This window comes from Belonocnema kinseyi, chromosome 7, assembly GCF_010883055.1.
Source record: "Belonocnema kinseyi isolate 2016_QV_RU_SX_M_011 chromosome 7, B_treatae_v1, whole genome shotgun sequence".
Lineage (NCBI taxonomy): Eukaryota > Metazoa > Arthropoda > Insecta > Hymenoptera > Cynipidae > Belonocnema > Belonocnema kinseyi.
The window spans coordinates 105,685,149-105,698,422 of NC_046663.1; the positions used below are offsets into that span (position 1 = coordinate 105,685,149).

At 30.9% G+C, this 13,274-nt stretch overlaps 1 protein-coding gene across 4 annotated transcripts in view; it reads left to right on the top strand.

The window, feature by feature from the left end:
* LOC117176122 (copper-transporting ATPase 1) overlaps positions 1-13,274 on the top strand; it is a 32,659-nt gene that overhangs the window by 13,199 nt on the left and 6,186 nt on the right. For all 4 annotated transcript variants that reach the window (XM_033366183.1, XM_033366182.1, XM_033366181.1 and 1 more), the window contains 9 exons: positions 938-1,344; positions 3,352-3,635; positions 3,748-3,966; positions 4,153-4,382; positions 4,726-4,915; positions 5,053-5,286; positions 7,377-8,247; positions 10,565-11,352; positions 11,463-11,683. In XM_033366183.1, the coding sequence (XP_033222074.1) occupies positions 938-1,344; positions 3,352-3,635; positions 3,748-3,966; positions 4,153-4,382; positions 4,726-4,915; positions 5,053-5,286; positions 7,377-8,247; positions 10,565-11,352; positions 11,463-11,683 (3,444 nt within the window). The remainder of the gene's footprint in view (positions 1-937; positions 1,345-3,351; positions 3,636-3,747; positions 3,967-4,152; positions 4,383-4,725; positions 4,916-5,052; positions 5,287-7,376; positions 8,248-10,564; positions 11,353-11,462; positions 11,684-13,274) is intronic.

Here is a 13,274-nt window from a genome sequence, read left to right on the forward strand (position 1 = left end):
CCCCCCCCCCCCAATTGTGACCAAAGTTATTTTCAGGTACCTCGGACACTGGACCGAAAGCTAGAGTTTAGCGTACTTATGGTATTCCAAACAAAAACATTTTAATTCATAGTAACAATATGTAGATCTTACAGCCCAAAAATATGAATTTTCGACCAAAAAGATCAATTTTCTACCAGAAAAGTAGAATTTGATACCAAAGAAATGAATTTTCAACTAAAATGATTAATCTTCAACAGCAAAAAAATGCATTTTTTACAAGCTAGTACATCTTTTAACTAAGTGTAATTCGTAATTGAGAGACTGATCGCAAAAGCGGGTTAAAAAAATGGTCGGAGCGAAAATGAGTTAAAACAGTTGAGGGCAAAAACGAGTTAAGAAAGACATTTAAAAAAATTGTATTATATAGTAATATATAATACAATCCTTTTAAAGCCTATCGTTATATTATAATTATAATATGGTGATATAATATAACGATAGGTTAATACAAAAAACAGAGAAAGCAGATTTTTCAAATAGTTATTTTTGTATTTTTCAAATTATTTCTTCCTATCTTATTTAGAAACATACATTGGATAACTTAGGATTCTGTACTGAAAATAGTACAATAGAAAATGTTTGATGAGAATAATAAATCAAAATCTACGTATATTAGAAAAAAAAATTGCTCAAGAAACAGCGCTACTGTTAGATAGCACTTTCGTTCAATATTCGTGAGACACCCATATGTCAGAAAACGATTTTAGTAATCAATAAAATCTCCTTTTAATCTTCTTTCTGAAAAAATCCCCCTTTTTTACCAGAAATTGATATTCTGAACCGCTATGATCCCTGAATTAGTGTGATTTTTTTCTGAAAATTGCCATTTCTGACCCAATTTCGATTTATTAACAATTGAAATAATTTGTTGATAAATAATTATTTATTCTTTCAGGGACGAGGAAAATGATGAGACCTTTCAAGGAACGACACATTCTACTCGAGTGCTTCAAACATCGAACGAAATTAATTCTAGTGAAATATCTACAATAAAAATTTTCATCGAAGGGATGACTTGCCAATCGTGTGTAAATAATATAGAAGGGATGATAAGAGTTCATCCTGGCGTGATTGATATTAAAGTCCTTTTAGAGGAAAAAGCTGGACACATAACATACAAAGCGAGTGAAACTTCCCCTAAGGAATTAGTCGACGCAATTATCGATATGGGTTTTGAGGTATTTTTACCAGCTGGAGAAAAATCATCTGATAATAATCATTTAAGTCTCGAGCCCGCTAATAGTAATTGTAGTATTCATATCGATGGAATGACGTGTATTTCTTGTGTCAATAGTATTACTGGTAAGATACATTTCATTAGTTTTACTCAATATATATATTTAAAAGACATCAGCGTTTTTTTTTTATTTGAAAAGAATTTATGACCATAAAAAGAATTTTTTAAACAAATTCTCAAAGTACTTTATGTTAATTAAAAAAATTTAAATTTCGATCTTTTCTGATGTGAAAATATAATTCAAGTTTGTTAAGGGGACCTTTTCATATAGGTGGGGTTTGGGTCGACTCAATTTCGCGCGTGGATTAAAAAAAACTATTCATTGCAGGAACATGAGATTTTAAAGCTACCACAAAATGAATGCGTTGGAAAAAATATATCTCAGTTTCAGGAGCTGAGGTGTCAAAGTGGACCATGCAGTTTTTGTAAGGGTAAACGGCATGCAGATAGAGCCTTGGGCATTAATTCTGGAATAAAAATTGCAAAACATTTTTCATTTATTTTGGAGTCCTCTATAGAAAAACTTGTTTTTTATTATGAAAAAGCCCTGTATTACAATTTTTGCAACATTTTCAACTTTTCTCGTCAATTTTGTTTATAAAAAGTGATAATTTTTGGTATCGATTTCAAAAGTCATTATATCAAGAATGTAATGCACTTTAATTTAATATAAATATTTTTGAAATCGGTCAAGCCGTTTTTTAGTTATCGTGCATGCCAGTTCGAAAAACGTGGTATTGAGAAAGAAGCGTTTAAAGTTATCATTATTCGCGGTTGCGAATGACGATAAGAACCAGTTTGTCCAACTTTGCGAGCCATTTTCGGTACATGCACGCTTTTAACTCGATCGAAATATGACGCTGGACAAGCTGCTATCAAAGTAAATCGAGCGCACCTGGAACGGACGACAACAAGACGCGACACAAAAATTCATATCTCCCGCAATTTTTCGAATTTCGGTCTAAAGTTTTACACATGTATTTCTGGATGCATATGCAATCAACTAATTACAAAATCGATTTTTGAACCATTTATATGAAAAGATCCCCTTAATAATTTGGAATTCAAATAATAAAATTTTGCGATATATAAAATATGGACAATATTTAAAAATGAGATCTAATTTTGAAAGTATTTTTAATAGCATTTTTTATATGATTATTTTCAAGTAAAACACAAGTGACTGTAAAACATTCCCTTGAATTTTGTATATATTCCATACTGAAAAAAATAAAACAACATTTTCACTGGAAAATTTGCAAACTTCAAATATGTTAAATAAAAAAGCTTGTAATTTTAAGAATCTTCACGATTGAAATTTTTTGAGTTTAAATAATAATCATACAGTGAAAAAGCATGATGTATCTTTTCTGGTTTGAAGTTTCAATTAATAAGCAATATCAAAAGCAAATATGCAAAGCTTTCAGGATGAAGATGATTCTAGATATGAATAAAAGGCGCGTCCATTATTTCTTTTTTTTTAAATTGATTTATTTTAAAATTCAAACGAGTTGCGGATTAAATTTAAAGCTTAAAAAAAAGAATGCAAAGATTTTCCAAGTATAAATTATCTAAAAATTATGAAAAATCAAGTAAAACGTTTAGAGAGAATCACATTTTTTTGTTAAATAATGTAAATTACAAAATTGGTTTGCAATATTGAGAAATAAGTATTTTAAATCTTACGAATCCTTGTCTTTTCAATCTTAATTAAAATGTGGATATATTTACATTTCAAAGCTATGTAGTTCATTAAAAAATAACTCCAATTATAATTAGAAATTAAAATTTTATTGTTGAAAAAATTAATTAAATTTCAAGAACTGAGGCTTTTCAATTTTAAAGTAGTTAAAATTTGGGCAAAATTAAAAAAATTAATAATAATCGAAATTGTTATAGAAATTTAACGATAATAATTAAGTATTTTACATGAAAAGACTCGAGTTTCAGGGCATTCGAATTTAAAAGACTTCAATTTTTCGAACTGTTTTATTAACACTCAAAAATTATTCTAATTAGCGTTTAATTAGTGTTACTTTTTCTTTTTTTCATTGTAATTTCTCACCCAAAAGGAATGATTTCCGAAAAACCAGGAGTGAAGGAAATCCACGTCAGTTTGGAAGGGAAAGAAGCTAACATTTCCTACAGCTCCGGCGACATAACTCCAGATCAATTAGCCGATTTTATTGTGGATATGGGTTTTGATGCATTCGTAAAAGAAGTAAATGGACAAACCGAGAAAATAAAAAGTAATTCTGATAATAATAATAAAAAAGAGGAAGTTGCGATTCAAGTAAATGGAGGCGGAGACGTAAAACCTGAAAAACAACTGGCCAAATGTGTTTTGCACGTACAGGTGTGTTTTAATTATTTTTTAGAACCTCAGAGAAAATTTTAAAATGAAATTGAAGTAATTTGGAATTATTAAAATTAAGTTTGAATTTACGTGGTGTTTTCTATTTTTATAGGGTATGACATGTGCATCTTGTGTTACTGCGATTGAGAAGCACTGTAAAAAATTATATGGAGTAGATAGTATTTTAGTAGCATTGATGGCTGCGAAAGCCGAAGTTAAATACGACCCGGAAAAAATAACGCCAACTGATGTAGCTTCGAGTATTTCTCAGTTGGGATTTCCTGCCGAGATTAACGATGTAGGAAACGGGGAGAGTGAAGTAGAAATTATGGTATGTTTACATTTTTGTTTCAGTCATTTAAATGGAGATATTTAATTTAATCTATTCTTATCGTAAGATTTTGACTGTTAAAAATGGTAAAAATGAAATGTTTTCCGTTTAAACTGGTCAATATATTCTATATTTTCCATGTGTTCTCTGAGGAAAATTTGGCAATTCGTAAATATCATTTGATAGATTTCAGGAATGACCTGCGCATCTTGTGTGAATAAAATAGAATCAACAATTAAGAAATTGTCGGGCGTTCAATCGTCAAGGGTCGCACTCGCGACTCAACGAGGAAAATTCAAATATGATTCGGATAAAATTGGAGTCAGAGATATCTTGGAATGTATTAACAAATTGGGTTTCACGGCTAGCCTTCTCAGCAATAAAGATAAAGAAAATAGGAGTTATTTGGACCAAAAGCAAGTATCATACTCTTCTTTCTATTGTAAATTTCAGTTTCTTTAAACACTTTTTTGAGTGAAAGCACCCTTCTTCATGTGGGATTTCAATTTAAAAGAAACAACGCACTTATGTATTTCGATTATCGTATGTGCTGCGTGGGATTTAATAATTGTTAAAATGATCAATAAAAAGTTATTTTTAGTTTTTCGACTTTCAAGATTTTAGTGGTTTTCGAATAAACCGTAAGTTCCATGTAAAGAAAGATGCTTTCACTCAGAAGAGTATTTTACCAACTTTGCAACATCCTTAACTTTTTCCCAGATTATTGTCGTCTCTAATTACTGTGTCGTTATTTTTTAGGGAAGAGATACAAAAATGGAAAACTGCATTTTTGATATCATTAATATTCGGAGTTCCGTGTATGATAGCGATGACTTATTTCATGTTAGATATGTCAATCGGTCATAAATCTCACGAAGATATGTGCTGCGTGATTCCAGGTGTGTCGTGGGAAAATCTTATTCTTTTCGTTTTCTCGACACCTGTTCAGGTAACTTTATCATTTTGTAAATTATTTTGTTTATATTTGGATTTTTTATATTTTCTTGGTTTTTACTTTAAGAAATAATTTTTGAAGTTAAAATTAATTTATATTTCCATCTTTTTCAAAAATTCAATTTTTTCTAGTTTTTCGGTGGGTGGCACTTTTATGTCCAAGCCTACAAAGCTTTGAAGCATGGATCTGCGAACATGGACGTTTTAATTTCGATGACTACAACAATATCTTATGTTTATTCCGTTTGCGTTCTCGCAGCAGCTATTATTTTGCAAGAAAGTCTCAGTCCACAGACATTCTTTGACACACCACCCATGTTGCTTGTTTTCATCAGTCTCGGAAGGTGGCTTGAACACGTAGCCAAGGTAAGAATTATTTACTGTTCGATATTTTTTTTTTATAAACTCAGTCTTTCTCTTTCACACAACTATGACCACTTTTTAATACTGTTTTCGAAATATGTAAATATTATGCTACTATTTTGAAAGAATACCATTAATGCAGTAGCATTAGGGGCCACTAATTTTCACTTTTATTTTGCAAATATTTTTGAAAATTGTCCCAAAGGCTAATCTAGAAGAATTTAGTCAGAATGCTTTAAATTGATCTATTATTTATTTCCATCTTAGAGCTCGGTCTATATGCATTATGGTAGGCTGAAAAAAGTTAATTTTGTGTGATCAATTTATATTAGTAAAAAATTATTGTCTCTTGATGAGTTGAATATACTGTAAAATTTGGTTTGAAATCGATTAATGTTTTTTTACCTCAAGCGGGTTGAAAATGGGAAACATTGAATGTATGCGTGATATATATGAAAAAATGCATTCTTACAATGACCAATTTGTTATATATGTAGAACTACATGTACCGGAAGAATTTATGGAAGTATCTATTTTATATTAAAAATATATCAAAAGTTAAAAATTGATTCAATTTTTTTCAATTTGAATTTTAACTTTTTTTATTTCCGCGCATAAAATTATCTCAAAAAATGCTTATAGTATTGATGAAAAAAGATACGGTTACATAAAGGCTATATTTCAATCAAAAGTAAAGATACCTCATTTATATCATTATATCATTTAAATACTCATTCATATAGTATTACTGAAAAAAGAAACGGTTACATAAAGGCCATATTTTAATCAAGAGTAGAGATGCCTCATTTCCGAAACAAGGCGGAGTTTACTCAAAAATTGTGATTTTTAATCATTAATAAATCAGTTATTTACTTCTCATAATTTATTTCTAAAGTAATTAGCTGCGTGGAATACAACGAAAATAAAATAAAAAATAAAAAAAAGTTTTTGTCCTATTTTTAATGTTTAATTTTCTACATTTTTTAATATCAAATATGTAGTTTCATGAATTCTTCTGGCATGTCGTTGTACATAATAAGAAAATGGTGACTGTAAGAATTCCTTTTTTATATATTTCACGCTTAAATTCAATTTCTCCCATTTTCAACACGCTTGAGGTGGTAAAAGATATTAAACTATTTCAAACAAAATTTGACGGTGTATTCAGCTGATTAAGAACTAATATTTTTTTGCTAACAGAAATTGATCGCTAGAAATTAATTCGTTTCGAAGGTGAAGTAGTTTGAAACAGCCTATAACTTTATTTCAAATTTGATTATTGAAATTGAATATCGCTAAAAAAATTCATTATTTTTAAATCGAAAGCTTTTCAAAATCAGCATTTTGTATTAATCGCATGCGAATGCTTCAGAATAAATCCTAAATAGAAAATATTTTAAAGACATAAAAATCGCCCATATGTAAATAATTAGGATATAGTCAATCGTGAACCTGTAAGCTTATTATTTGGAGAAAATTTATCAATTGCATTAGGTAATATGAAGAAGGAATTATTTTAAAAGATTTTCTTTATCTTGCCAAGTACTTGGAAGCAGAGTTTACTTAATTTAATTTTGTGTTATTTTTCTTCTTTACGTGTATTCTGATTGTATTTTGATCTTTCCCTAAAAGGCCTAAAATTTTTTCTAATTTGCCCTGGAAAAAACTTAAAAAGGGCCTGGAATTTTGAAATCCAAATTCTGTAGCGATCCTTTATAAGGAGTGGAATTGTAATGTTTTATAAAAAATTGTCAACAAATTTAAACAAAAACTTTTAGAAACTAAAAATGTTGTCTTTGTTTCTCTTATGCCTTACAACTTTAAAACAAATCAGCGGACCTAATAACTTCTAAGTGTCTTAACTTCAAAGTTTATTTCGTTTGTGCAAATACTTTTTGCAAATCGATAGGACTTTATGCTTGAAAGAAGAACATTTGAAGTGCTAAATATTTATTATTTTATGCATTTCTTATAGCGTTTTATTTAATTTTATTCGTTTTTAAAACATCCCTCTATTGTCACTATTTTTCATCTCTGAAGTGAGACTGTACAATTCAATACAACAAATAAAAATGGTCCTAATATCTTTCTAGGGCAAAACATCAGAAGCGCTTTCGAAACTCCTCTCCCTAAAAGCCACAGACGCCGTCCTTGTGACCTTAGGCACGAACAAAGAGATACTCTCCGAACGAGTGATAAGCGTAGACCTTGTGAAACGAGGAGACATTTTGAAAGTAGTCCAGGGTGCAAAAATTCCCGTCGACGGTCGAGTTCTTTCTGGGAATTCAGCTTGTGACGAGAGTCTAATAACCGGTGAAAGCATGCCAGTTCATAAAAAAGTGGGCTCCGTTGTCATAGGAGGTTCCATAAACCAAACCGGTCCATTATTAATCGAAGCCACTCACACTGGAGAACACACGACATTAGCTCAAATTGTTCGTCTCGTGGAAGAGGCTCAGTCGAGTAAAGCGCCAATTCAACAACTAGCTGACAAGATTGCTGGATACTTTATCCCCTTTGTTATTGCCGTGTCGATTGTAACGTTGCTAGCTTGGATAATAGTTGGCTATGCGAATTTCGAAGCCTTGCCTATTTCGCACAATGAACAAATTCTAAGGAATAATTTAGGCAAGGTAGAGAAGATTTATCAGTACGCTTTCAAGTGCGCTTTGTCGGTTTTGGCAATTGCTTGTCCTTGTGCTTTAGGATTGGCTACACCGACTGCAGTTATGGTTGGTACCGGAGTTGGAGCTTTAAATGGAATTTTAATTAAAGGTTCCGAACCTTTAGAGAACGCACATAAAGTTAAGTCAATTGTATTTGATAAGACTGGTACCTTGACGAATGGAACGCCGAGTGTATCTAGAATTGGACTTTTTGTTGACGAGAAAGTCTGCTCGATTGTCAAACTTCTGGCGATTGTTGGAACTGCTGAGGTTAATAGCGAACATCCTATTGCTTCTGGTGAGTTCCATTTTGTTCTAAACATAAGCTTAGAAATGAATATTCTGTATTAACCTGGAAATACAGGATTGCTACAGGACCTGGAAGTCTTCACAGAATTTGGAAAAAGGAACTGGTTTTTCTGTTATTTGCACGTACTTTAAGGTCTTAATAATTATTATTTTAGTACTTATCGCGAATTAAAATTTTGTTTATAATGATATTAGTGAGAATTGTTTAGAATTCAATAATTATTGAACATCCCTTTACATTCTCTGGTGGAAATAAATTCTATAAATTTTTACGAAAACTTTGATAAAGTTCGATGAAAATATCTATACATTTATGTGAATTTCTATAAAAATGTCTTATATTTTCATGCTTTCACGTAGAATCGCGTAAAATGTGAGGGATTAGTTATTCGTAAGAAAAATCTGAAGTGATCCGTTTTTAAATTTATATCATCTAAAATTTTATCAATATTGATACTTGTCAGTTCGGGGTTGACGAGAATCGTTTTCTTAAGGAACCCCTTGATATTTGATCAGTTTTCATGTACCATCCATCGTTTTCCAAAAATTTCAAAATTTAGGAATTAACGATTTGGGGCTGCTGGAAAAATACGTAACGCTTTTTTTGTGTGTTGGGGGGGGGGGGTGTTTAGAAAAAATCGGTACATATTTTTAGAATGACTCATTTGAGGTTCCACATTTTTCTAATTTTTCGTATAAATTTGTAGCTGATTACATATTAATTAATATTTGTGGAAATTCGTAGTTTCTTACAAAAACTTTGTTTAAATTATGAAAAACTGATAATTTATTTTTGAGTTGTAAATTTTCTTTTGTTTTAGAAAATAGTGTTTATTCATAATTGTATGTAAAAATTTGTAATTTTTTTTTTTAATATAAAAAACTTCGAATACAGCTTTTTCAGGTTTCAATTTTTCCTTATCATTTTTAGAAATTCATAATTTTCTATGCAAACCAATGACAAATTATGAAAAACGAATACTTTATTATGGGATTGTAAATTTTCCTATTTTTTCGTAAAAAATGCTAGCTATTTATAATTATGTGTAGAAGTGTGTAGTTTTCTGCAAACAAAATATAAAAAACTGCATCTATGTTTACGAGGCAAAACTATTATTATTAATAAATCTTTGTAGAAATTCGTGATTTTTTATAAGTTTTCTATGCCGAATTATTACAAAATCTATTTTTCTACGTTCATCTGTAAAAAGGACATGGTAGTTTGTCATCAACATTTTTTCATCAGGGCTTGCTTCAACTAATAATAATTTTACAACAGATTGTTCCTATGCTGGTTTGTGGCCAGTATAATGTGTTGAAATTTAATAGAATTGACTCGATATTTCACAAAATTAACACTTCTGTACCAACCCTGAAACATAATTGAGAAAAGAAATAGTCCTCGCGACAATTAAATAAAATATCATAAAAAAAGGTATCTTGCCATTTTCTACCACGAACAATGGTTTTTTTTGGAAAAAGTTAAAAAAATTCCGAAAATTCCAAAAGTGCGACAATCATATAGCTGCGAAAGTATAATTCTTACGAATAATCATTCCCGTACATTTTTTATCCATAGACGAATGCTTTACACGAATTCACACTAAAAACATGAAATTGTTTGTTACTAACAATTTTTACCATAACAAAATGACGAAAATTACTTTTTTCACAGGGTTTTTATTTTATATCGGCATTTAACTTGACATAGTATATGTCTGGCCAATACGATACATTAACTTTTAATTATTATAAAAAATTATCTTAATTATTCAGTTGATAAGTTTTTTATATCAGAGTTAATACGACGCTTCTTTTATTAGTTAATGTTTCTGCGCGCTCAAGCATGAAGAACTACTTATTTCTAGAAGATTAATATAATTCTACTAATCTTAGCTGTTGTATATATTTTTATACAATACGAACAGAAATATCTAATTTTTCTTATTTTTTTTTTACAAAAAGAGATTTTATTTATTATAAATTAATGATATTAATTAAGAAAATTTTGCCGACAATTAAAATAGGTCAAGTTAAATGTCGATATAAAATAAAAACTCTGTGAAAAAAAATCATTTTCGAAATTTTCTTATTGTAAAAATTGTTATTAACAGACAATTTAATGTTTTAGTTCGGATTCGTGTAAGCAAGCTTTTTTCGGAAAAATCAAAATCTTTTTCGAAATCAGCACGTCGAAATCTGTAGCATGTTGTTTTTTTAGGGGATCTCTTATTTTATAGGTAATCATAGCCAGCGCCAGGAATAAAATATGATTGAATTTTAATGACATATCTTTTAATTTTCAGCTATTGTCCGCTACGTAAAGGACACGATAGGGTCGGAAGTAAGCGGCCAATGCTCAAACTTCCAGGCTGTTGCTGGCTGTGGACTCAAATGTAAAGTTTCTCACCTCACGACTACAATTTCCTGGGCCCTGAAATCGGAGAAGATCATCAATTACATGAACCAGACAAGGAAACTAACGTCAGGAACGTTCGAATTGAATGGAGTTCCTGTGGATATTGTGTCCATGATTAGTTCTATCCAAGAGAGGCAAAATGTGAATTTGGAATTGCTGCTGAATCCCGATTCCCAAGGAGATCAGCCGGAGGTCGACTCTTATGAAGTTTGCATTGGGAATAGGGAATGGATGAGAAGAAATGGAGTTCTTATTCCTCAGGAAGTGGAACTGGGGATGATTGATGAAGAAAGTTTAGGCCATACGGCTGTATTAGCGGCTGTAAATAATACTTTGGTAGCTATGATCAGTGTAGCGGACATGGTGAAATCTGAGGCGCATTTAGCGGTTTATACTTTGAAGAGAATGGGTTTGGAAGTTATTCTTTTGACGGGAGATAATAGAAAGACGGCCGCTTCTATTGCGAGACAGGTTGGCATTAGTAAGGTTTTCGCTGAAGTTCTTCCGTCACATAAAGTAGCAAAAATTCAAAGACTGCAAGAAAAGGGAATCAGGGTCGCGATGGTCGGCGATGGAGTTAATGATAGTCCAGCTCTTGCACAAGCTGATGTGGGAATTGCGATTGCTTCTGGTACCGATGTTGCTGTGGAAGCTGCTGATGTTGTTTTGATGAGGGTGAGTTTTTTTTCTTAAAATCTTATAAAACTACCTTATTTTCTTTAATTCGAGCAACGTGTGGTAGCTAGTTCTTTTTTCGAACCTGAATTCGTTTATTTGTTTTCTAGAATGATTTGCTGGATGTTGTCGCGTGCCTGGATCTCTCTCGAAAGACGGTGAATCGAATAAGACTGAATTTTCTCTTTGCCAGTGTTTACAATTTATTAGGAATTCCGATAGCTGCAGGTGTTTTCAGTCCCTTTGGCTTCCTTCTTCAACCCTGGATGGCTTCTGCTGCAATGGCACTCAGTTCCGTCTCCGTCGTCGGAAGTTCTCTACTTCTCAAATTGTTAGTATACATTAGAGTCAGTTCACTTTCAGACTGGGATTTTTTTCTAATTTTTAGTCAAAATGAACAATATTTTCAAATAGTTTGAACTACTTTATTTCTAATATTTTGCAAATTTAAAGACATTCATTGTCTGTGGAATTATATTTTATGATCTGCTAGTCTAAACTAAAATGATTATAGCCTTTAGCTGTGAAAAAATTCATTCTCAGCTAGGTTGTGATTCGAACCCCGGTCTGCAGACTGCATTTTGTAGGCCTGGGTTCCAATACTATGTACGAAAACTTGATTTACGCTAGTTTAGACTGGTAGATGGAAAACCGCTATTCCACCGACAAAAAAATATTTCACAACGCTAGTGGGCAACATAACATTAATAATTCAAATTATTGTTTGCGATTGCTAATCCTAACATACTTTACTTTAAAAATTGTTTATTTTTCCATGTTTTAACTTAAAAATATTAATTTGAAATTCTCTTTAACGTTTAACGTTGAAAATTTAACCAGTTATATACTTTAAGCATACATTTTTTAATCTTAAGCAATTATTAATTTAAGAGTTTATACATTTAATCATGAAACCAATTATTTTTATAAATTATTTAATAATAAAGTTAATTGAAGGCCTTAAGATTAAGAATCGTAAGTTTAAAATTAAAACGTTCAAAGTGGAATAACTGCTGATGGAAGCCTTATAGTCTTTATACATAACACAATTCAGCAATTTCATGTTCAGTCATCTAAAGAATTTAATTTATCGATTGTAATTGTGATGAAAATTCTAGTATTCGTTATTTTAGATGTTAAAAGACAAACTTTGGTCATTTTAATGATATTAAGATGTATTTGTTTTAATTCAGAATAAGTCCCAATTTTGAGGAAATATTTGTCGAAAACAAACATTTTACAAACTTTTTAGGTTCTTTGAAAACAATTTTTCAAACTCAAGTTTGGGCTTTCTTTAATTTTTATATGGATAGCTGTAATTTTCGTCTCGGTGTACGTTGTTAATTATTTCTTAGAAACTAAGGAAAATCCCATTTTTGTATATACAGGGCTTCTAAAACGCATTGTAAGCTATCTATAAAAAATTAAAGAAAATCAGAAACGGTTTTTCTTTTTACAAAAAAATCTGCCCACCTCGTGGGTACATTCTCATTGCTCGATAATGTATTTACCTGGCGCTACGCGCTCGATCTTTCTGCACAGACTTTTCAAAACTAAAGGTGAAAGAATCGATAACAGTAATTTGGTGATTGTGAATTTTATTTGTTAAAGCTCCTTCGGCTTTAACGAACACATTCTCATCACGTATCTCGTGCTTCGCATTCGAATTTATTCCTGAAATTTTATATCATTCCCATAAATGTATATTATTATCATTCGTAACTTGAATTGGTATCAAAACAGACGAAATTTCATTGTTCCGTTTAAAAAAGTGCACATTCGTTAAAAAAATTTGGATATTCAACGTTTTATTGCAACTGTGGTCGTTTTTCCATAAACTGAATTTGCTCATTTCCAATGTTTTCTTTATAATTTATGCTTTATACATACGGTCTACTGAGCAGCCTTGCCGTTTGTTATCT